At 42.7% G+C, this 26,776-nt stretch overlaps 1 protein-coding gene across 1 annotated transcript; it reads left to right on the top strand.

Moving 5' to 3' along the window:
* Positions 1 to 2,487: 2,487 nt before the first annotated feature.
* LOC124775990 lies at positions 2,488 to 3,348 on the top strand. The gene has a single exon (XM_047250831.1). The coding sequence runs from the start codon at positions 2,488 to 2,490 to the stop codon at positions 3,346 to 3,348; it is 861 nt and encodes a 286-aa protein (XP_047106787.1).
* Positions 3,349 to 26,776: the final 23,428 nt, after the last annotated feature.

The raw sequence follows: 26,776 nt of genomic DNA, 5'->3' as shown, positions 1-26,776 counted from the left end.
GAAGGACTTAAGATCAAATAAGATAGAAGTGATAGGTAACATTCCATCAGAAGTTCTAAAATCATTGGGGGAAGTGGCAACGAAACGACTATTCACATTGGTGTGTAGAATGTATGAATCTGGCGACATACCATCTGACTTGCGGAAAAATATCAACCACACAATTCCGAAGACTGCAAGAGCTGGCAAGTGCGAGAATTATCGCACAATCAGATTAACAGCTCATGAATCTAAGTTACTGACAAAAAAAATATACAGAAGAATGGAAAAGATGGAAAAGAAAGCTAGGGACGTGTTAGATGACGATCAGTTTGGCTTTAGGTAAAGGTACCAGAGAGGCAATTGCGACATTGCCGTTGATAATGGAAGCAAGATTAAAGAAAAACAAAGACAGATTCATAGGATTTGTCTACCTGTAAAAAGCCTACGATGATGTGAAATGGTGCAAGAAGTTCGAGATTCTGAGAAAAATGGGAGTAAACTATAAGGTGAGATGGGTAATATACAATAGGTACAAGAACCAAGAGGGAATAATAAGGTTGGACAACCAAAGAACAAGTTCTCAGGTTACAAAGGTTCGTGAGATAGGGATGTAGCCTTTCGCCCCTACAGTTCAGCCTGTACGGCTAAGAAGCAATAATGGAAATAAAAGAAAGGTTCAGGAATTGGATTAAAATTCAATGTGAAAGGATATCATGATACAAATCGCTGAAGACATTGCTATCCTGGGTAAAATTGAAAAGGGATGATAAGATCTGCTAAATGTAGTGAACAGTGAAATGAGTACATAATATGGACTGACAGTAAATCGAAGAAAGACGAAAGTTATGAGAAGAAGCAGAAATGAGAACAGCGAGAAACTGAAGGTCAGGATTGATGGTGACGAAGTAGATGAAGGTGAGAAGCAATTACGGACGGAGGAAGGACATCAAAAGCAGTCTGGCACTGCCAAAAAGGCCATTTCTGGCGAAGAGAAGTATATTAGTATCAAGCATAGGCCTTAATTTGAGGAAGAATTTTCCGAGAATGTATGTTTTGAGCGCAGCATTGTATGGTAATGAAACATGGACTTAGGGAAAACTGGAACATAAGAGAATCGAAGCATTTGAGATATGGTGCTACAAACGAATGTTGAAAATTAGGTGGACTGGTAAGGTAAGGAATGAGGAGGTTCTGCGCAGAACAGGAGAGGAAAGGCATATGTGGAAAACACTGATCAGGAGAAGGTACAGGATGATAGAACATCCGTTAAGACTTCAGAAAATGTCTTCCATGGTACTACAGGGAGCTGTAGCGGGCAAAAACTGTGGAGGAAGACAAAGATTGGAATGCGTCCAGAAAATATCTGAGGACGTAGTTTGCAAGTGTCACTCTGCGATGAAGAGGTTGGCATAGGAGAGGAATTTGTGGTGGGCCGCATCATACCAGTCAGAAGACTGTTGACTCAAAAATAAGAAAGTACATCACGTTAACAACAACCACTGCTAACGTTAGTAAAGAAATAAAACAAAATATTTTAAAAAATAAGAATCAATTTAACACATAATAAAGCGAATTAACTTAAGCCAGGTGAATAACTTCCATCTTACATTACTAGATATGCTACTGGCAGGATTTCTGCAGTTTCTATCTCTTTGCGATATAAAAAGGGAAAATGAAATAAAAGAAGTTCTTCAAATGATTGTCATTTATGGTAGCCTTTAGGTGTTGCCACTTTACATAAGTAACTTGCTGTCAACAATAAATTGAAGGAATTTACTAATAAAACAAAGATGGGTCGCGGTAGGTTATAAAATGTTGCTAACATAGTTGTGAGTTGCATGGATCTATTGTTCAGTAGTGCTGACGTGACATTGATTGATAAATGTATCAGCTAAGTGCTGCAGAAATTGAAAAGCTTCATTTGAAATTCACCTTAGACGTCAGCAGGCCGTCCAGAAATGAGATTGTGCCAGGCTGTCACGTCAACAGCTGAGCGGGAATTTGTACACCCACGTTAGCGACATACATACAAACACGACCTGCTATTGATTCGAAATACGTAGTAACGCATTCCTGGTTCTCAGACAGCAGCACAGTTTCCGAATAGTGACGACGTGCTGCAGATATCCTGATGCTAATGCCGAAATTTGACATTAATACTAGCAAGATTTCGTTTAACATTAAGAATTTAATGCCGAACTGGTACTTCACAAGGATATGATGATGGAGTTCCGTGTCGGCTCCCAACCCTTATGGAGATTGTGGTGGATGTTTGGGCTCGCGCCATTACCTAAAGCAAGTACATATAAGAACTGCTGCAAAAAGAGGGAGAAGACTTTGTGCAAGAAATTAATGACTGTATCTGTCTTCTGGTTCCTAGTAATACTTGTCGAGACGTTTGGAAATATTTACTCTAATGTAACGCTATATCGTACCATTTCAGAGCTCATAACACTCACTTACATCATCACAGATATGCTATCGTCTTTGAAAATACTGTTGACGATGATGATATGCATCGTGACAGGAGCCCAAGAGCTACGGCGATATAGTAAAGAACTGAAGCATGCTGATGAGCTCATGATACCGAAGAACACAGAAAACGCCAAGATGATGGGAACGTTTCTCTTAGTTGTCCATCTGACAGTTCTTGTTGCCGTGCTCGCCACTATAGATCAAAACTCGAATGGTTTCTTTGATTACCTGGAAGTCATATTCTCACTGTTCTTCGACTATATGCTGACTCTCCAGTTCGCTGTGCTGGAACTAGAGATGTGGATGAGATTCTGCTCTCTGAATGCCCGTCTTCAAGAAGCAGTTCCAGTGCGCCTGACGCCTCTGTCTCGGGAAGCGGCTTCCCAGCTGACATCCCCATGCAGACTTCGCCAGCTATTGGAAGCCTACACGTCACTGTGCCGAGGAGCAAAACATCTGCAGAACCACTTTGGAGCACCTGTGGCGGCCAGCGTGGCGCAGTCGGTGTGGTGTTCCACTTGCAGCGCCTACGAAGTGCTACTGATACAGCTGCGGCCTCAGTGGGCTCGGAAGTTGCCACTCAGCCCCTCTGTCTGCAATTCACTGATGTTTCTCGGGTCGCACTGGCTGCGACTCACCACATTGGCGTTGTCTTGTACGGCGGTGGAGCACGCAGCAACGACTACTGGCGAACTCCTGTTGTCGGCTTCTGTGACGTCTGAGGGCCGATGTGCTGAACTGGAGAGTTTCTTGCCATTCGTCATACATGGCCCACGACTGCGTTTCTCAGCTGCTGGGTTCTTTACAGTCGACCGTCACCTGCTAGTGTCTGCATTAGCCATTGTTGTAACTTACGTTGTCATCTTGGGACAGCTCACACCTATACAGTGAACAAGTATAAATCTTACTAAATAATGCAGAATCTCTGTGGAAGAAATTTTCGTTATCCCCTTAGAGAGTACACAGGTAGCTTTCAAGCTCTCATAGATGATGAATGTACTTAGCAGCCTTGTAACTTCTGCTGCTTACATACACTTACGAGCCAAAACATAATGATCACTGCCCAACTCGAGGTTGTATTCTGCCTGGTGATGCAGTGAGAGAAGTATATGAGCGGAGCAGACACGAATGGGGAATCATTATAGTGATGATAAGTGGGTCAGATAAGGGAATCTCTCGACAGGTGACCTTCAGAAAAGCCAGACTGCTGTAGCTCAGTGCCTGGGAGTGAGAATCTCGGAAACGGCGAAGGCGGTCGGCTGCTCGCGTGCTACTGTCGTGGGCGTCTATGGAAAATGATCGAAGAATGCTGAAACCACGAGTAAGCGACAAGAAATTGGACGTCAATACCTCATCACAGAATATAGGAATCGGAGGCTTGCCCACTCTCTAAGGCAGGATAGGCGACGAATCGTGGCAGGTCTGATGACAGCGTACAGTGTTGGTGCAAGCACGTGTGTTTTGAAGCACACCGTCCGATTACACTGGGCATGGGATCATCGAAATTGGACATCATGCCAATGGAATCGTGTTGCCCGGTAGGATGAACCCCTTTTATTTGTAACCCAGGCCGATGGTCATGTCCAGATACTCCGTCATCCAGGTGAACAGATACTCGAAACATGCAGCACGCCAAGGGCGCAAGTCTGTGTGAGCATAATTATGTTATGGGGGATATTCATCTGGGCTTCCATTGGACCTGCGGTAGTAATCGAAGGCACCATGACAGCTGTTGGCTACATGAACATTATTAGAGACCACCTGTAAGCCCCTTACGCTTGAGGTCCCCTCAACTGCGATGGCATCTTCCAGCAGGATAACTGCCTCTGTCAGAAAGCTAGAATCGTACTGGAGTGGTTGAGCAGCGCGACAGTGAACTGACGTTGATATCTTGGCCATCAAATTCGTGATACCTGAATCCGGTGAAACCGAACAGGGACAATATCTGGCACCAACTTCGAGTCCACGGAGCAGTCACCTCTAAATTACTGGAAGTGTGTGACCTGTGCGTATGCATCTGATGCCACAAAACTATGGAAACCTATCCTAAATCCGTTGCACGCGGAATGGCTGCTGCATTGCGTTTCGGAAGAGGACCAACATGATTTAAGTAGGTGCTCATGATGTTTTGGCCCATCAGCGTATGCCATGGCAGTCAGTTTGTGTGTATTTGTGTGTGTGATTTATAGTCGGTTGTACGAGCAGTGTAATGGGTAGACATGTGGACAAGACAGAATATCAGATAGGAGCCACCATGGTTGAGCATGGCCATGACCACATCGTCCATAAAGTTTCCTGAGTTGCGGGTGTCACCGTATCGACTGTCCAATATATCTACAAGGAACGGTTTGTGTAATTCCTCTTTATCTTCAGTCAGAGTATAAAAGATTCGTTGCATTTGATTACTACCAAGAGGGTGGAATTATCTCAATGACGTAAGCTAATGCAGACATTGGCGTAATTAGTGATCACTGAGTCCTTGCTAACAGTGAGAGACAAGACCATGAATCCGTATCTCCTTGCTTTTATGGCCTTTGCAATGAAGTGATTCTTTATAGGTTATAGGACTTGTACGATAAATTCAGAATAAGTGCAGGTGCTATTATTGACCATGCGATGCACATTTAAGGCTGCTACAGTGGTGGTTAAGCAATAACATCGCCAAATGAACAACGTCCCGATTATCTCGTTGCTCACTCTCACAATAAGCTGCAAAAGTATTTAAAAGTCGATGTTAGGAGAATCGGTCATGATAAAATTGAATAAAACAATCTCTTTGTTGTTCATGTTATTAAGGTAAGAAGTAGAGATCTTAGATTAGATATACGTTTCCTTCCAGTTGATCCATAGTGAGGAGATCCTTCAGCATGTATAACATGTCAGAAGTACAAGAATACACAATAAATATTTGCAAAGAAAAACACATACGAGTTTGCTAATGTACCTTCCACAGATCCCAAGTGGAATGATCGTAATGCAGGTGGAATGCGTCAAACAATTCAAAATCATTATTAATTTATGAAGTAATAAACACTGATTATCATAATTATTTAACAACACTTAATTTCAATGCACACATCACGGCACTAATTTTGTTCAGATGTTTGTACGAAACCTAGAATGTAACCATCTCGTACTAGCCACACGAACAGGAGGAGTGCTAATAAGAATCATACAGGAAGGTGAGTTTGATTCCTAGATGTCTTTAAAACAATATCTCAACGGTTATTCATAGTTTACACACTTTACAAATGTTTGTGGTATTATTTGAGCGTTGGTAAACAGTGTGAGTCAAGTAAGATGTAACACCCCTTTATTTTGCTAAACGCGGTTTTCGGCAAATGTTAGAGCGAGGAGGGCACGTATGGTTTTGGTTAATGTTTTTAACGCTGGTATCAACTGATATACAGAAGTAAGTTCATTTTTAATGCAATTTTAAACTTTTTATAACTCCATTGACAGCTCCTGAGGAGAAAATTAGTGGCGTAGCCGTTGGTAATGTTGACATTGTAACTTGTCGTACAGAAATTTGAGAAAAGTCCCAGAATTTGAGAGGGCGTTGGCCGGAAACGGTATTTGCGGGGCAAACATTGCGAATCAGGCTTCTCCGACCAGGCTGCGTAGTTCAAAACCGTATGGTAAGCCTGGGCTAAAGGATAAAGCCTTATTTCTCCTTCAGCCAACTTGCGACATAGATGCAGGTTTACCTTTGTAAATTATGCATAGAAATATGACATAGGCTATGATCTAGAGTATTACAAAGGACTTAGGAAAACTATTTCACATTTGTGTATCCTTTCAGATTTACGTTGGTTGAAAAGGAGAAATCAACTGTTCAGTCTTCAAAAATAAAAAAAGTCATATACGCTGCAAAAAGCAACTATTCTATTAAACAACTAAATCTTAAAAGGAAGATTTGAACTGTCTTTCCCTGTGCGTGGCTGTTTGCATTTTAGAGGTAAAACACATGCTCTAGGATGACTTTCCCTACCTACACTACTGTAAATTATATCACATGGGGTACATTAGTTGAATAAATATTTTAGTAAAAACACTTTGGTGACCAGTTGTACAACGAAAAATAAATGATCATCTTGACGAAATGTAAGCGCCTATGACAGCGTTATTAGTTGCGTGCAATACACGCTGTCGGCTTATCTGACAGTTCAGTGCAGTTTCGTGCATACGTAAATGAAATACACAACTTGCTAACAATGATTTGGTAGCCACACAAACCATATATAATAAATTTTATCTTCTAAAAACTAACCTCATCCTACTTTGAAGCATGTGTTCAAAGTGTTGACGTTCGAAAGGACGATGAACAGATGTAATTATTGTGGATGATATGGTAGAGCATGCACTGGCGATTCGACGACACATATCGTCCGACGTAGATGGGGTATCATAGGCTGCATTCTTCAGGCTCCCGAAAGAAAGAAATCAAGAAGAGTCATGTAACGGGCCTCGCACGCTATTTGACATTATTTCTTCCTACCCAACTTTCAGGAAAGTTCTCATTCAGTGTTTGGAGGAGTGAGCTGGACAACCATCGTGTTGCAGACACACACACTGCCGAATACCCAGCGGTACTTCTTCTAGAAGAACCGGCAGAATATTCTAAAGAAAGTATGCTTACGGATGTCCATTAAGAACGCCTACGGTGAAATAAGATCCCACAGCGTTATTTCCTATGATGTTGCACCATGCGTTTAAGCTCTACGGTCGTTGATGTTGCGCCTGACGAAGCTAGTGTGGATTTTCAGCTGCCCAGTAATGCCGTGCTATGCAAATTTACATCAGCGTGGGTGGTAAATGTTGCTTCTTTGGTAAAGAGCACACGTAAATTTACATCAGCGCCGATAGTAAATATTGCTTCTTTGGTAAAGTGCATACACTGTATAAACGTAGTGTCGTCTCTCGTTTGCTAAAGGACAAACCGACGAAAATGTGTACGACATTGGAAATCATGTTCGTCCATTGCCTGATTAAGCGACGGGTAGTCTGTCGAATGACGCTCGTCTGGCTGATTCCACATTCCTTGGCAATATATCTCGTACCACTGTGCGGATTCACTAGTGTCACAGCTAGAACAGCTTATTCGTGTTCTCTGTCAGCTGCAGTCTTCTTTCTTGTACTCTTTTTGACGTTCAGGCAACCTGTCCACTCTAGCGTCTTAATAATTCTTGCAGCTGCTTGGCGCTTCAGAATTGAAAATCCTGATAGATAGCTTTATACTGCTGTATTATTTTTAAGGCATTTGTCTAGCATTCGCTGTATAAAAATAGTATATCCAACTTCTCCTCATTGGTGTACGTGTCTGCACGGAACGAAAGTTGAAGTAGAAATGAGCGGCCTGTAATACAGACAAGTAAACAGGAAAATATGTTGACATTCTGATACAGTGCAGCACGAAAGCTCCGCTTGGCTGTTTTTGTTCCGCTAACACCGATTACGGCCATGGTGCTTTCAAATTCTAGGAAACATCTGGAATTTCTCCCCGACAGATTTCAACATCAACATTAACAAATGCTATATCTCTGTGTCTTCACAAGAGCTGTCGAATGCAGTTATAAAAAGTACAGGGTTCCACTTAAGAAAAAGTACTTGCTTCAGTATCTCCGTTGTTACCAGCGCTAAAACACATTAATCAGACAACAGAATAGGTGCCCTCTCGACGCTCTAACATTTGCCAAAAACCGCGACCTTTCGATATGTGTAAGCATTCATGGAACAAAAGGTGTATTAAGTCTTACGGTACTCACCCTATATATTTGTGTGTGTGGTTTTGTTCTATTATGTGTAGCATTTCCAAACATGTAATATGGTACAAGAACAGTGGTCGTAAAAAGATCCTAACGTACACGAATCAGAGATCAGTGTCCCGTCTACTTCATGATAATCAGTTGTTATTATTAATTGCTGTTGTCCACGAATCCAAGTCCATCTGAAACCGTTTACGATCGAACATTGCGAAATGAACTATATAAAATGGACGTGCAAAGTCCGGTACTTCGCAAAACTTAACTGTTTACTGAGGTGATTTCCAAACAACCACCTCACGTCTGCACAACGTATCAAGTTCTCTCTCTGTTTTCCTTTTTACTCTCTTCTGTCATAAGTATTGAGGATATCACTATAAACAGCGGAAGATTATCTCGGAACTATGAGTATTGTGTGGGATGCGGGAAGGCAACATTTGCTTTGTAGTCAGGGATAAGGAAATTAAGGACAATTTCTTAGAACATAGAAGTCGAAACTATTAAAAAAGCTGTGTTTCTTAAACATAAAACCAATTGTAATATCATCATTTTGTAGCAGGTATCTACCACCTGTTTGTAAGACTCTATGAGAATTGCCGGCCGAAGTGGCCGTGCGGTTAAAGGCGCTGCAGTCTGGAACCGCAAGACCGCTACGGTCGCAGGTTCGAATCCTGCCTCGGGCATGGATGTTTGTGATGTCCTTAGGTTAGTTAGGTTTAACTAGTTCTAAGTTCTAGGGGACTAATGACCTCAGCAGTTGAGTCCCATAGTGCTCAGAGCCATTTTTTTGTATGAGAATTGTACATCCTATTGTGCTGTCAGCTAATCAATGTTCAGCATATTCATAGGAGTTTTTGACCTTCCCTGAAACCACGAGAAGAAACATAGATGTAATGTTACTGAAAGCTGTCAGACTCGAGAGCCATTTGGAATTTTCATTTGGAGGGAGACAAATGTGGAATAGAGAAATAGTTTAGAGTTTTCACGATAAATGACACTCCGTACTCTTGCTACTTATGATTGTCTATTATATTTTGTGGGCTACTTCAACATGATACTGAACTGGTACGTCTAGCTGTTCGGTGGAGCGGAAGACGATCTCCCTTTGCGGAGATCGCAATATTTTTTTCTGAGGGACAGCTGCTACCCACAGAAGATTATAATAAGCCAAACACGCTCTGAAAACGCTGCTTTCTTACTCGTCACGTGTTTATGTGGAAAATGGACGTAGCAGAATGATAACTGGTAACACTGTAAACGCATTGACGACAAATATCTTCATTCAAAAGCCTTTATCTGTGCTGCCCGCCTGGTGCGGTGGGTAGCACCTTGCATTACAATACTCGAACCGAGAGACCCATTCTCCTTATAGCTTACTTTTTTTTATTGCCTAGGATGCGTGACATGATATCTGGTTTCCTAACAGCTGTATAGCAATAACAAGAGTTGTTACACTAAATACATGCACTTATTTGTTACTAACAATAATACATACAGTTATTTGATACTAACACAGAAATAAGTGAAGTCGTATTTCCATTATTTCACTTGTAAAAGCATGTTTTGCGTTATCTTGTTTACTCTTTTATCCTCCACGGTACTGCACACCTCTATGCTTTCCTGTTCGCTGCCAGTACTGTTCACACTTCTCTTCAGTTATACTCTCCCTGCCTCTTTTATCCAACCAAACAAGTTACATCATCTAAGCGTATTGGATACCTCATCAACGATACTCGAACCTGGCTACCACTATGCCATCCTTCTATTAGTTCAATCATTTACTAACAACGGTCTTGCTTACTAGTTTCATGTCCATTATATGTTTTAGGACATTTCGTCACCATTGTGGCTATAAAGCCAGTTTACAGGAGCATCCTAGGGCGGGGGGGGGGGGGGGGGGGGGGGTAAGGGGGATGCGGAAAATGCACCACGAAGAAATTATTCGAATGGGATGGAAATCAGTAAATGGAATGTACATGTACAAACAAACAAATCATTACAATATCAGAAAAGTAGATTGATTTATTCAACAAATGGAGCGTCAAAATTGAGCAAGTCAGTAACGAGTTGGTCTACCTCTGGCCCTTATGCAAGCAGTTATTTGGCGTGGCATTGAGTGATAGGTTTTTTTGGATGTCCTCCTGAGGCATACCGAGCCAAATTTTGTCCAACTGCAAGGTTAGATCATTAAAACCCAAGATGGTTGGAGAAACCTGCCGACAATGCTCCAAACGTTCTCAGGTGGGGCGAGAACAGGCGACCATGCTGGCCAAGGGAGGGTTTGGCTGGCACGAAGACAAGCAGCAGAAACTCTCGCTGTGTGCAGGCGGCCATTATTTTGCTGAAATGTTACCCTACGATGACTTGCCATGAAGGGCAACAAAACCAGGCGTAGAATACCGTCGACTTTACGCAATGTGTAAGGTTGCAGCGGATGACAGCCAAAGGGAACCTGCCACGATATGAAATAGTACCCCAGACCCTCACTCGTGTTGTCGGGCCGTGTGGGGGTGACAAGTAGTTTGGTGTCCCACTGCTAAATTCAAATGGCTCTGAGCACTATGGGACTCAACTGCTGAGGTCATTAGTCCCCTAGAACTTAGAACTAGTTAAACCTAACTAACCTAAGTTCATCACAAACATCCATGCCCGAGGCAGGATTCGAACCTGCGACCGTAGCGGTTTTGCGGTTCCAGACTGCAGCGCCTTTAACCGCATGGCCACTTCGGCCGGCATGTCGCACTGCTGTCTGGGCGTCTACCGACATGTCTTCTCTGGTTAATGGGGCTGAATTCGAAAAAGTACTCACCACTGAAGACACTTCCGTTCTATTAAATGAGATTCCAGGTTGGAGGCGTCCCAGATAGTGGTGGGGTGCCATCGCATTTCAGAGCAGGATGCCTTTGATTGTCATCCGTGGCGCCTTGAAGCGCAGCGGTACGTCGACGATATTCTACGTACTGTTTCGTTGCCGTTCATTACACGCCGTCCTGTGCTTACATGCAAGCAAGATAATGCCCACCTGCTGTAGGCGAGAATTTCTACTGTTCGTCTTCGTGCTTTTCAAACCCTACCTTGGCCAGCAAGGTCGCCATATCTATCCCTAATTGAGGATTTTTGAAGCGTTAAGGGCAGCATCCTCCAACCAGTTTGGGATTTGACCATATAACGCGCCAATTGGACAGAATTTGGCACAATATCCCTCACGAGGACATCCAGCAACTCTATCTATCAATGGTCAAGCCGAATTTCTGCTTGCATATGTGTCAGAGGTAGACCAACACGTTATTGACTTGCTCAATTTGTAAAGCTCTTTGGCTCAAATGGCTCTGAGCACTATCGGACTTAACTTCTGAGGTCATCAGTCCTCTAGAACGCACAACTACTTAAACCTAACTAACCTAAGGACATCACACACACCCATGCCCGAGGCAGGATTCGAACCTGCGACCGTAGCCGTCGCGCGGTTCCATTCTGTAGCGCCTAGAACTGCTCGGCCAACCCGGCCGGTGTGAAGCTCTTTCTCTTCAATTATTCATCAATTCTTTTCTGAAACTGTAATCATTTGTTTGGCTGTGCATGTGCATCACATATTCCGATGTCCGCCCCACTCGGACAATTACTTCACTGTGAGCCTCTTTCGTCTTACTGAGTAATTACCTAACACAGTTACTATTTGTATCATCATCACCACCATCATCAAGTAACAACTGACAGCCGTTATTGATTGTATTATGTTTACTTAATATCTCTAAGTTGATAAGACTTTTTGTTATTTACACTCTTTGACAAACACTTAATTTTAACTTATTATTACTGATCAAGACTATTACTTAAATGTCTGATCGCTAATTATTAGGTTGAACACTAAAACAGGTCTGATATGTATTGTTCAAGAAACTGCGGTATGTACAGCGTCATTAGGCTGATTAAAACTATAAATTAAAAAAAAATTAAACATGGACCTGTGATCGAACTCTTAGATACGAGTATTCTGAGGTACATTACCATATGCATTAACTGTGCAATACATGAATACAATATTGAATGAATGTACTTGCTATACATGTGGTTACAGTGTTGCTGAATTGTCTTTGTTATACTTCTATTTTGGACCGAAAACAGTCAAGGGACGAAATTTTGTTACAGACGCTTTTGTGCTGTTAGTCGGCCAAAAATCGTGTTGTGGTGTTCAGGTGAGCGAATCTTTAATGAGAAGTGCCCTGTTGTTCTATAGTCTGTAGCATACAATCTTCAACCAGAAAAAGTTGTTACTGTAATATGTGGTTACTTCTCCATCAACATTTGCAGCAGAGCATTGATTAACCGAAACAGTTTGTATCTGCCGGCCGGTGTAGCCGAGCGGTTTAGGCGCTTCAGTCTGGAACCGCGCGACCGCTACGGTCGCAGGTTCGAATCCTGCCTCGGGCACGGATGTATGTGATGTCCTTAGTTAGGTTTAAGTAGTTCTAAGTTACAGGGGACTGATGACCTCAGATTTTGAGTCCCATAGTGCTCAGAGCCATTTTGAACAGTTTGAACGGAATTAAGATAACCAATTTTTTGGATAAGCGAATGTTTACGAAAAACAAGTGTACCACTTTCAAGTGAGCGATATGAAATAAAGACATAGATATTGTATTAAATACCAAACTACATACATTCCACATGTAAACCCGCCAAGTTAGCCGAGAGCGCTAATGCGCTGCTTCGTGGTCTACTCGGGGTCGGTGTGCTGGCCAACCTGGATGTGGTTTTTAGGCGGTTTTCCACATCCCCCTAGGTGAATACCGGGCTGGTCCCCACGTCCCGCCTCAGTTACATGGCTCGCAGACATCTGAACACTTTCGCATTATCCCATGGTCACAGACAGTTGGAGTACACTAATTCTGTCCGGGGGGGGGGGGGGAGGGGGTAAGGGGTGGCGGCAGGAAGGGCATCCGGCCACCCCTTAACCCTTAATCTAACATTGCCAAATCTGATTTACCATGCCGACCCTGCGTCCGGCGGGAAAAAGGCATAAGCGAAAGAAAGAAAGAAAGAATACATTTCACATGTACTACAGATAATATACATAGCTTATAAAATGTAGTCATTTCCTATTAAAATGACCTTACAGTTTACGAAAAAACTCCAAAATTGACTTATGCTTTACAGCGGATACACGCTTTCTTGCCACTGAATCTCACACACGTCTTAAACACAGCAGCTAACATTATCACGCTGTTATCGTTTCTCAAACAACTTAACTGCCAGCTCAAGAAAGTGAAAAATCTCATCACTGGACTGTTCTTTTACAGTACGGTTGTCTCGAGGCTCTCGGTCATTGATGACGCTAGCAATGACTTCATCGTCCGCCAGTAACTGATGACCAGGGTCATTGGCTGCACATTCCAGCCAGTCTTGAATGTTTCCGGGTCACATTCTTCCCGTTCTGAGTATTCTGTAATCGGTCCAGCCAGTTATGATAAAAACTGCCTATTCAGTGGGCCTTCTGTTACAGTAATAAGCTCATGTGTTGGAAGGGTATGTGACCTTCACAGTAGCGCAAGGTTCTGCTGTCATGTACACAGCATCCTTCCCAATAATTTCGGTGTACTTTTCACGAATTGTATTTGCTTTACATCTTTCCCCAATCAGAACCATACGCAGAAGTGCCTTTGTCTTATACCGACCGAAGCTTTCAGTGGTCTCTGATATATCAATTGGAGGAATGGAGGAACTTTGGGAGTCAAAGACCAAATTTAAACTTTCAAATTTGTTTCTTTATTGAAAAGTTTGACGAATGGCTTGGAGCGGTAAATAACAACGTTTGAGGATTACCAGTTGTATGTTGACATCAGGAATAAATTCAGTGCCATAGCAATCTTTGAAAATGTTTGTATCCACCCTCGAATCCATTCGATTCTTGTAGGTGACCGGCAATTTTTTCAGTCCCATAAAGCACCGCAGATTCCTTAAGATCCCTATGATCAGCAAGGGTAGCCTATTCGTTGGAGTAGTAGTTTCGCAAACTATAGCAGTGATAGGAGGATTGTATGACTTATGATCAAGTTCTGACATTTCTTCCTCGTACACTGGGGATATGTTGGTATTTTCTTCAGACCAAACTAGTTTCGTCTGAGTTGTAGAAATCTTTTTTTTTTTTTTATAGCCCTCCCTATTGATCACTTTTTTAAAATACTCTTTTAAAATTTCATCTGCTTCAGTATCAGCCGACTTTCTCGCCTTGAGTGTCCAGATTCCTAATTGTGAGCCTGGAGATGAAACACATAAGGTAGTCTGTAGTCGCTTAAAAATCATTCTTACCCTCTAGTTTCTTATTCGTGTCATGCGCTTCTTCACAAATAAAATGATCTCTAATTGACTGTGCTTTACGATGAACCAGTGTGAACCATAAGTAAACTGCAGTATTTAAATGCGGATTTTCTGCATTTTTCGAAGGTTTTCTGTGTGAAGTTCCGTCTTCACTGTCTAGATGACTTGCAAATTTTGTTATGTTATCCCTGTTATTTGTTAATATCCGATATAGTGGCACGTTCAACTCCATATTCTCTATCTAAATTTGTTTCACTAATACCGTTCTTCAGTTGGCCTATTATTTTACGTGAACAACGCGTTTATGATTATTAGCCATTGTGAACGGTAGAACTAGAACACGATGGTACAATTGAAAGCTCACACGCCGATGACGAGTGAATAGTAGAGGACGTATTTGCACATTCTTGGCAGGGAGAGGAAAAGTGCTGGACCGCCAAACCGCAAGCAGCCGCTAGCGGAATGGTATGGCGCAATAACTTGAAATTGCTGTCTGGAATCCTTTCGGTCAACCGATGCTTCGGTTGATAGATATTCGGATAATCTATCGTCTACTGCAAACACGTAGTCCACAATTCACCAAACAATACATGACAGAAGGCACTTTTGAACAGCTGCTGATCAATTCCCATCCCGTTCCACTCCCAAATTGAGCAATGGATAAAAGTTTGCGTATTTGCTTCCGTACGAGCCCCAATTTAATTGTTCTTAACGGTCTTACGCGGATGTGTGTTGGTGGTAGCAGAATCATTCTGTAGCCAGTGGCAAGAACAGGTTGCCTATACTTTCTCAACAGTGCTTCACAAAAACAATGTCATCTTCCATCCAAGGATTCTAATTTGTGTTCACAGAGCATAACGGCGTGCACATCAAACCTACCGGTAAGTAATCCACCAATTTTTTCGATCTCTTCTATTAATCTGACACATTGGGGTCCCAAAGTCTCAATACTCTAGAATATATAGCACATGCGTTTTATACACAGTCTCACAACTCGGGTACCTATGGAATGAATAGAAGGATATAAAAAGAGCAGAACATCGAAACACATTGACAACTTTGTTGTCACACATCTTGAAAATAAAGAAAATACCCCTCATTAGACATCCCACACGCCCTTTACTTGGTTCTCAGTGCAACACCATAAAGTGATTTTGCATCTGCGAGAAGGATGGTAGAAGAGGTAGAAAGCTCAAAACGAGAGTTAGTCGGGCAACATTATCTTGTAGTTCAGTTTCTGTGCGATCCGTAGTTTGTATGAGTGGGAGTGCCATTTACCACGGATGTTGCGCTGCAGGGAACGATCTGACGTTATCCCCTAGGCACGTCTGGAAGGGGAACGGTGAGGACTTGACAGGAGTACTTCTCGCGTCTTGTCCGCAGCTCGTGGTCTCACGGTCGCGTTCTCGCTTCCCGAGCACGAGGTCCCGGGTTCGATTCCCGGCGGGGTCAGGAATTTTCACCTGACTCGAGATGACCGGGTGTTTGTGTTGTCCTCATCATTTCATCATCATTCATGAAAGTGGCGAAATCGGACTGAGCAAAGGTTGGGAAATTGTACGGGCGCTGATAACCACGCAGTTGAGCACCCCACAAACCAAACATCATCATCATCATCATCACTTCTCACGTCTTCTCCAGGCGCTGGTTGGTCCGCTGTGTCGTTCCTCTTGTCTACAGATGATGCACTACTCCTGAATTGTAGAATCTACTGTACAATCGCCCTATGATCCTAGACATTTTCATGTCGTTTTAAATGGAAATTGCGACGAGAGAGTCGTCGAACTGTGGTGCGAGACTCGCTGTTACCGAAAAACTCCTCGGTGACGAATGCATGAAGCTCAGACTTCCGCAAGATGATAATTACAAAATGATGCCAGTTATTCGTCAACACTGAGGGCATATACGTATTTTGCGCTGGCAAAAGAGCGATGTTGTACGTGACACAAACAGCACTACTCGTTCTGCCAGACCCTGTAGATGTCTTTTCTAGGTTTCTCCCAACAAACCGAGGTCGACCTTTCACCTTCAAATCAGCACACTTTATGAGATTTTTCCATTTCATATAGCCCTTCAACGTTACTCCTAGATATACAATTGGTGCCACTATGTTATTCAGTTGCATTCGAAGGCTGAAGAACGTGCATATTCTTACATTTTTCTACGTTCTGCCTTCAGCTTTGTAGGATTACTCGACCTTTAGGCATTTTAATGGGAAAAGTTGTGGCAAAAATGCAAAAAATAGCCTACTAACCTCCGTGTCAATATAAATTGAAGTCTAGAAGCTTTTTCTGCCACGTGGCTTAAGATGAAGTTCATTCCTCAAAAAGCAGTAACGTTACTAGAAAGGGAATTATTCCAAGGTGGAATTTTATTTACTGCATGCTTGGGTGTCAGCGTAACAGAAATACAATTACATCATTGTAAAGCTTTTGAGCCAGTAACATCATATAACTTACTAGAACAATAATGTGACATGATACCAAGTGAAATAAATAAGGGAGACAAATCATAATCTTAATATTTAGAGAAGTGGTATGTTCAATATATTCGGCAGCCTATCATCTTTCTACATGCTTTACATGTCTCATGTAGGTCTTATAAGAACAGGAAGAGACAGATTAACTGCATTGCACCTGGTGAGCTAGGGGTAATGTGCATGCCTGAACACCGAAAAGTCAAGGGATCAAATCCCTGTCGGACCAAGGAATATTTTAGTCAGAATTTAATATACTCTTCAGCTTTCAGTTACGTAGAGTTTCACCAGGAACGACACATGGTTCGGATTCCACATTAAACAATAGGTCCTCTTATCTGGCGCAATTTACCGGTTGGATTACATATACCCAAGTCACCAACATGGCGTCCAGTATAAGGTCATGCACCAAGACGTTGGTAACATGTTATTATTCATACTAAATTTACAGAGGTATGCAAATGGCCATTCCCCCCCTTATTCCAGACTGAACAAAGTAAGACCAGCAGTAGGTTTTCCCACATAAAGTGGTTAAGGAATGCAATGCCTAGAGGCTTTCGTTTTATACAAACATAAACTGTAGCTCAATTTCCAGCTACATCCATCTTTAAAGGCCCATAATCTGCAAACTTTGAAAGTAATGTGGAAGTGTGGAAGACCACCTGGTGATTTGAGGTTTTGTGTCCGCCTATGAAACGTGCAAGTTGGAAAAATCTCAGAGAAGCATGTATCGAGTTTCCAGTCCGCGATCAGCTGATGGTTTTAACAAACGACAGATGAACTATTCAATGCAAACTGTACAACTCAATTCTCGGTAGCACTTTAGATCGTAATTTCCCTTCCACTGCTAAAATCACCCCTCTTCATTTAATTACAGTTTCGTTGTATTCGTCCTTCGAAAGTTGATGGCCTTTCTGGGTAACTATTGCGTTTGGAAGGAATAGGAAGAGTCAACTATTAAGTTGTAGCTGAAAGTTCAACCGTGACGTTAGCTGATGTAGCTGAAATGATAAATAACAGCATCAATGCATACTGTAACTGGGGTGTCGTAGATCGATTACGACTGGAAATTTATATCCCCAGTTGCTGCTAACCCATAATGTATGTTCATTGATGTAAGCAGTTCAGTACGTCACCACTATTAATTCGGATCCGATTTAATAACCTGGAATGAAAAAAGTAGAACTACTTAGGTGCAACATACCGCACACAGAGCAAAAGGAATCCAAAATATAAAATTGTTTTAACTATAGGCTTAAAAATCTGAGCCACGATTGTTCAGGATGTTAGTATGGAAATTAATACATTCATTTCCAAACAATACGTTAATAAATCCTTCTAGGAGTCAATAATAACTTTGTTTTCAGTTCTTTAGAATGAGCATGAGTTACTTTTGGAAAAATTGGTCTCCAACAATAAAACATCTCATACAATTTCGTATGATCCTAAATAAAGAAGTGAAATAGAAAAACTAAATAAGAGACCATTTAACATGTTAATTATAAGGCTTGCTTCGCTGATACTTGTATCCATCACACTTAAAACAAAAAGTTTCAATTGCTACACCATGTGAAAATAAATTAAATTATCGAGACTGGTTCAACAATGACAGGCTGTTTCTATACATCACTGTAAGACGAGGAAGATATTGAGCGAAATATGTTCTGCCTTCCTTAAGAGATGCTTTATTGCAACTAAATTTTCTGTAGTTTTAATGGCAATGAATTGGGTAACTAAGCACAATTTTTTTTATTTGAAGTAAAGAACCATCAGCAGTGACATCAAGTAACTGGCTGACGATATCAGTGTTACATGTTCAGCTGCTTTCCTATAGATTCTGATTCTTTCCGATTTATGATGAGAAAGAAATTAATCTACAGTATTCGGTTAAATTATTGCGTTTCTCATCAGGAATACAGTGTCATTCTTTCACAGTAAATATGAATTCACCATCAGTAATTATTGCTGTGATAATGAGGCTTCGCTCGTGACACGAAAAGGAAAAGAATGGCTTGAGTGAGCGCTATTGTTTGTAGCTCATCTTTGGTTGTTATCCAGTTATAAACGTTTCAGCCTAATGATAATGATATCAAAAACTTCATTTAAAATCTACTTAAATGCCTTCAGGTCATTAGAAAATTAGACGGCATGGGATTGTCACCCCTGTGGTGGACTAGGAAACTTCACTTACGTCAGATCCATACCTGCAAACGCCAGATCAATTAATTTTAATTGCAGGTTAGTATTTTCCTGGCTCACAGAAGTGGAACCAGTTGCAAATTATAAAGACATCTGTTACGTTCTGTTAAATCTTCATTACTACAGCGGTCTAACTGGATACCTGGTAAGTTATAAGCCATAACATTAAAGACTACGCCAGTACTTAGCATGAATAGCTGAATGCAGTTTCAAGTTGGCTATGATGTATTATATGTATTGTTTGTGGTATATGGATTAGCACCATTTTCAGTGGAGAGCAAAAAGAAGATCTGCTGACAGATTCAGGAGAAGACTACCTTGAAGAAAATAATGAGTCCATCTACTGTATGGCCCATCATTATTGTAATTTCCAAAATACAGACTGTCTCCTCAAATGTGACATTATACCGATCCATTTCAGAGCTTATAACACTCACATACATTGTCACAGATTTTCTGCCAGCATTGAAAGTGCTGTTGGCGATAGGAATATGCACTGTCACCGGCCTTCAAGGGATGCATCACTACACGGAAGGAATGAAGTATGCAGATATCCAACTACTGTCAAAGAAAAGATGAAATGTGAAGATGCTGGGTGGTTTTCTACCAGCTACCAACATGGCAGTTACAAGTAGCCATCATAGCCACTAGTGCAGTAAACTCTAACTGACTCTAAGAACACCCAGAGGAGATACTCTTTGTCTTCGACTCTCTGATGATGCTGCAATTCTCTGTGTTGAAGCTAGAGCTATGGGTGGGGTTTCGTTTCCTAAATGATAGACATACGAAGGAAGTTCCAGCGCCATTCACGCTATCGTCCCTGGAAGGAGTTTCAATATCGCTGTCTCCCTTCAGACTGCACCAGCTATTGGAGGCGTACACTTCACACAGATGTGCCGCGCAGCTGCTGCAGAGTCACTTTGGTGCTCCCGTGGCTGTCAGCGTGTCGCAGTCGGTGTGCAGTTCCACTTGCAGCGCCTACGAAGTGCTACTGACGCAGCTGCGGCCTCAGTGGGCCGACTAGCTGTCGCTCAGATCCTTGGTGGGCATCTCGCTCGTGTGGCTGTCCTTCTACTGGCTGCGGCTGACCACGGTTTCGCTGACCTGCGCTGCAATCGAGCACGCGGTGGCCAATACCAGCGAAGTCGTCGTGAGAGCCTCTGTGGCGTCTGAAGATCACTGTGCTGACCTGGAGTCTATCTTGTTACTCATCACGCATGGGCCACCATCGCATTTCTCTGCAGCGGGATTCTTCATCGTCAACCGACGCCTGCTAGTCTCAGCAGTAGCTATTGTCGTTACTTACCTCATCATCTTGAGACAACTCACCCCTAAGCAGTTCTGTAGTTCTAGGATCATCAAATATTTACCTGTTTTAATACCAATATTTCCCTCAGTCTTCTTTGCCTTGAATTTCTTACCAGTTTATAACTTATGATCTTGACTCATAGTCTCCTACATTGTTGACATTAACTTCTTCTGTTCTGTGAAGTTTGTATCTTAGTCCGTAAATTTTCAGTTTCCTCCAAATTCCATTTCAAATTGTACCTTGCATACAGTAATCTTTCACCTGGCTGAGGGTTTTTGCAGTAATTCTGCAGTAATTCTGCTCTCTTTCATTGCTTGAGACACATATGTTACGACTTCTGCACCACTTGTTAGCAGCAGACACTGTGGCTGCCCCAAAGACTGAGACGACGTGGAGTTTTACAATTGTTTATTGAACTTTCTTCACAATTTCTCCCTCGTCGTTGCCGCCCAGCCCTGCGGATCCCTCCGCCTGGCTGCTGCTGTGTAGATTATCCGACAATGCGCGCAACGTGCACCGCTGATCGCACTCGGGAGCCTCAGGCCGCCAGTGCTCCGCTGAAGCCAGGATGCCCTCTGGTTGAGATGAACTCGTCGCCGCTCGGCGCCCCAGTTCGGGCACGCCCACGGAGCCGCGTCGCCGTGAGGTCAGCTGCCGACGCCTGCTGCACCGGCGGCTGGGAAGCCGTCAGTTGCGATGTCCGCGAGGTCCCGGGTTGCCGCGAAGTCCGGGCGTCAGTCCCCGGCGGCGGCTGCGACCAAGACCGCGCTGCGGCCGGTCCTGCTGGAAGTTCTCTCTGTAGGTAGTCAGCCATGTTGCTGACCGAACTTGGGACGACCTCCAGAGCTGAAGTTGACATCTGGCGGCGAATGGATGACTCTTGCGAGCTGCTTCCCAATGGCTGCTTCGCAATGGCTTCTGTCTGTTGCTGCCTGGGCTCCACTATTTACATCCAGCAGGAGGACGTTTTTTACCCTCGGTGGTAGCTTTTTGTTATTAATCCCACTGTATATTGCAGCGTAACTTAGGGTGCTGGCCTCGCTTCCCCTTACTCAGCACTCTCCAGGCTTCGCTCTGCGCTCGGTCTGTGTGCGTCCTTGCGTCAGCCTGTTGGTAGACTGCTTCTGTCAGTGAGGCTACCTGTGCCTGCCTACTTCGCAACGCCTCGGTCGCCGGCGTGCCTCTGTTTTGCCATTCTCCACTGCATGAAGCAATACTTACTACATGTGGCCGCAACACATAACTCATATCCAGATTATAGCTAAGGAATAGCGATTTTATTATTAAACATCACTCCTGTCTGTTTGCACCTTTTGTTTTCGGACATGTATGTCTTGTGTCCCATATGTTTCAGAATTGGGTTTGTTTCATTCACGTATTCTTATCATAAGCGCGTATAATGTACAAAAATAGACAGCCTACTTGACTACTTAATGTATTGTAATATTTCTTCTGTGGTGTCACCACCAGACACCACACTTGCTAAGTGGTAGCTTAAATCGGCCGCGGTCCATTTAGTACATGTCGGACCCGCGTGTCGCCACTGTGTGATCGCAGACCGAGCGCCACCACAAGGCAGTCTCGAGATACGGACGAGCACTCGCCCAGTTGGACGACGACATTGCTAGCGACAATACGGACGAAGCCTTCCTCTCATTTGCCGAGAGACAGTTAGAATAGCCTTCTGCTAAGTCCATGGCTACGACCTAGCAAGGCGCCATTAGCCTTACCTACTTTGAGAGTTACAGTATAAATGTCTCCAGAAGAACGCTGTATTCATCACATAATAAAAGTTAAGTATAAAACAGCTACGTACTTTTCTTGCTACCATTCAATAGTTATCCTGTTCCAGAATTCACGCCCGTCTGCGTTAGATAGCGTGCCTATCGGCCCCCTCAAAATAACACTGTGTCGGCACTTCTGTCGACACATCATCTTCGCTATCAATGGTTTATTTTTTAATGCTGTTAATTAACGTAATGTCAGTGGTTTAGCTTTTCCCGCTGATATGCTGAAGCTATATTCTCCAGGAACTGTGATTTGCAGGGAAATAATGCTTTTACAACATCTTGTTTTGACAAAAAAACATCATCTGTGTGTACTTCACTTACTTGAAATTCAGCTTTCCTTCCCTGTTTCATGACTGATGTGTACTAGGAATGAATGTGAGGAACACTCATTTAAGTGACCTCTTTTTAGTAGAGTCTGTGTCAAATTACCATTTGCTTTTAGGCTGATGGTAGTACCTTTCTGCATCTTTCACGTCATCTATTAAATATAAAGGATAACCGCCTTTTCCAGTAGATTCTAAAGTACTTTTGCTATTAACATTTTAAAAAGTGTTTAAGGTTTATGAATGCAGTTTTTCCCAATAATTTAACACATTTATAGAGTATCTTGTAAATCTTCATTTTGTCTAGTGTGTTTGTAATTTATACAAGAAGTGTTAAGGCATTCTTTTCAGTTTGTTTTGCAAAATCCTACCATCAGATGATATACATAGTCCAGTTCGCTGATCTCCTAATAATTTTCATTGGTTCCTTTATTTTGGCATTTGGTTTTCTTTTCTCTGTTATCTTACTCTTTGAACTTGCAGTTCAGATCAAATAGAATTTAAATAATTTTAACAAACTGAAAAGAAATAACAACCTACCACATTCTTAATGACCGTTAGTTGATACATTTAAACCTGTCATGTTTCACTGTTTGAAGACTTCTGCAACTTACTCTCCTCTATACTGTAACAAAATCTTGCATTGCTTTCAAGCCCATCCCCTCAATTTTAGTTTGATTTGTACGTGACTTAATACCACAATGTCTTTTAATGAATTATTGATTAAATTTATTCCATATTTTGTGTAACTGTTGCCCTCTTACTGATTTACGAGAATTTTATACGATTTATAAGCTAATTTTCATGTCTTGACAGCTATACGCTTTTACTGAGCTTCCCATGACATTTTACTAGGTTCAATTATTTTATATTTAAAAAGCTGATTTTTAAAATTAATTGTCATGATATTTAAAATGAGATTCTTGATTTTGCCTAACAAACTTATATTTTATTGTATCAAAAATATTAAACGAGTATTACTACATATTTTCTTGTTTATTCCAACTACCTCATTAGCCTGTTTCTTGACTGAAACTCTTTCCCAGTCACCAAAATAGCAATCATCGTTTTTCATCTTTAAAGCTCATAATGGCACTGGTTTCTACTCCTTCCTTACAGAGTTTCTGCATCATTTGCGGTTGCCTTTCACCAGAATGCCGCAGAAAAGCAGAGACGAAAGTCCATTTCGCCACCTAATTGCCACTCTGACCTCGAATGTGGCCGAAAAATGTCCTCTGAATTCGAGTTTAGAGGAGGTGTCAAGCAGGGTCTGTTGGATAATTGCTCTTTTTTCCTAGTGTAATGCCATGTCTTTCATGGTTTGAAATAACATGTTTCGAACAACCGAGCTGTAACTCACCAAAATCGTCTCGTTACTGACCTTCAGATGTGAAAGAACAGTTTTCAAGTTGATAAGCAACTCAGCTTAACCGTGATTAAATAACGTATCCATTTCTGTACGACCAATTATGCCTTCAGTTGAGAGACACATTTAAAATGCGCCATTTGCCACAGTAACAAGGAGATCTCTTGGCCATCAGCCCTAGAGGTGACTGACTGATGGACTGGCTCGTTGTTCATATTCCATGCCTACCATCTCCTAGAGTGATCGCGACATATCTTTGTCAGTACATATGCGTTATGACAAAGATCGAGAACGAATTCTCGATGTGTACCTTTTTAACTGTGCATTCGCTTTAAAATTTTGTTAACAATGTTTTATCATACGCAAAAATGTATTTAAGTCACATTCTGTAGTATATTAAATAGATGTACACTCCTGGAAATTGAAATAAGAACACCGTGAATTCATTGTCCCAGGAAGGGGAAACTTTACTGACACATTCCTGGGGTCAGATACATCACATGATCACACTGACAGAACCACAGGCACATAGACACAGGCAACAGAGCATCACAATGTCGGCACTAGTACAGTGTATATCCACCTTTCGCAGCAATGCAGGCTGCTATTCTCCCATGGAGACGATCGTACAGATGCTGGATGTAGTCCTGTGGAACGGCTTGCCATGCCATTTCCACCTGGCGCCTCAGTTGGACCAGCGTTCGTGCTGGACGTGCAGACCGCGTGAGACGACGCTTCATCCAGTCCCAAACATGCTCAATGGGGGACAGATCCGGAGATCTCGCTGGCCAGGGTAGTTGACTTACACCTTCTAGAGCACGTTGGGTGGCACGGGATACATGCGCACGTGCATTGTCCTGTTGGAACAGCAAGTTCCCTTGCCGGTCTAGGAATGGTAGAACGATGGGTTCGATGACGGTTTGGATGTACCGTGCACTATTCAGTGTCCGCTCGACGATCACCAGTGGTGTACGGCCAGTGTAGGAGATCGCTCCCCACACCATGATGCCGGGTGTTGGCCCTGTGTGCCTCGGTCGTATGCAGTCCTGATTGTGGCGCTCACCTGCACGGCGCCAAACACGCATACGACCATCATTGGCACCAAGGCAGAAGCGACTCTCATCGCTGAAGACGACACGTCTCCATTCGTCCCTCCATTCACGCCTGTCGCGACACCACTGGAGGCGGGCTGCACGATGTTGGGGCGTGAGCGGAAGACGGCCTAACGGTGTGCGGGACCGTAGCCCAGCTTCATGGAGACGGTTGCGAATGGTCCTCGCCGATACCCCAGGAGCAACAGTGTCCCTAATTTGCTGGGGAGTGGCGGTGCGGTCCCCTACGGCACTGCGTAGGATCCTACGGTCTTGGCGTGCATCCGTGCGTCGCTGCGGTCCGGTCCCAGGTCGACGGGCACGTGCACCTTCCGCCGACCACTGGCGGCAACATCGATGTACTGTGGAGACCTCACGCCCCACGTGTTGAGCAATTCGGCGGTACGTCCACCCGGCCTCCCGCATGCCCGCTATACGCCCTCGCTGAAAGTCCGTCAACTGCACATACGGTTCACGTCCACGCTGTCGCGGCATGCTACCAGTGTTAAAGACTGCGATGGAGCTCCGTATGCCACGGCAAACTGGCTGACACTGACGGCGGCGGTGCACAAATGCTGCGCAGCTAGCGCCATTCGACGGCAAACACAGCGGTTCCTGGTGTGTCCGCTGTGCCGTGCGTGTGATCATTGCTTGTACAGCCCTCTCGCAGTGTCCGGAGCAAGTATGGTGGGTCTGACACACCGGTGTCAATGTGTTCTTTTTTCCATTTCCAGGAGTGTATATTAAATAGATGTATCAAGACTATATAAAATCTAATGTGAAAATCATAGCAACGGAGGTGTTGGGTAAAAAAGATAGCAACCACAACCGTGCAGCAGAGTGGTGGTCAGAGGAACTAGAGGTCCTCGTTAGAGGAAAACGAAATGCGTTCCTTCAGTGGTTGAATGATAAATCAGAAGAAACAAGATCAATATACAAGGAAAAGAAGAATGAAGCGATGAAAAAAATAAGGATGGCAAAAAATGAAGTATGGGAAAGAACATGTGCCAAGGTGAATAGCAAATTAGGATTTGGGAGAGCAAAAGAAGGATGGTCAGTATTGAAAGGGCTTCGACAGGATACAAAAAGCAAAACTAATCTCCAACTGATAACACAAAAGGAATGCGAAGAGTATTTCCAAAAATTATTAAATAAGGACAGAGAAGAATATCTAGAAGAAGGAACAGGGGAAGATAAAGGACATGAAGATGATGAGATCCAGATTTTAGAAAGTGAAGTACTTCAGGCGTTGAGAACAGGAAAGAATGGTAAATCACCAGGACCAGGCAATATCAGTCTGGAGTGTCTGAAATATGGTGGTGACAAAATTGTGAAACTGATAACACAGCTCTTCAACAAAATGATACATGGAGATTCAATACCCAACGAGATGAAGCTAGATTACATTAATACAATATTTAAGAAAGGGGATCGCAAAATTTGTTCAAACTATAAAGGAATTTGTGTTACAAACACATTAATGAGAATTTTTGCGAAAGTAATTAAAAACAAACTGGAAAAAATTTTAGAACCCAAGAAGAACAATGTGGATTCACGGCTGGGAGATCATGTATAGACCATATTTTCACATTACGACAGATTTTGGAGAAACATAAGGAAAAGTCAAAAAATATAGGATTAATTTTCATAGATTTAGGAAAAGCATATGATACTGTTCCACGAAA

Source organism: Schistocerca piceifrons, chromosome 2 (assembly GCF_021461385.2).
Source record: "Schistocerca piceifrons isolate TAMUIC-IGC-003096 chromosome 2, iqSchPice1.1, whole genome shotgun sequence".
Classification (NCBI taxonomy): domain Eukaryota; kingdom Metazoa; phylum Arthropoda; class Insecta; order Orthoptera; family Acrididae; genus Schistocerca; species Schistocerca piceifrons.
Note: the sequence above shows the minus strand (reverse complement) of the source record. Positions and strands in the feature narration are given on the sequence as shown.

Bases quoted from the DNA above. Each gene is read 5' to 3' on its own strand.
- LOC124775990 (XM_047250831.1), top strand. From the start codon at position 2,488: ATGATGATATGCATCGTGACAGGAGCCCAAGAGCTACGGCGATATAGT.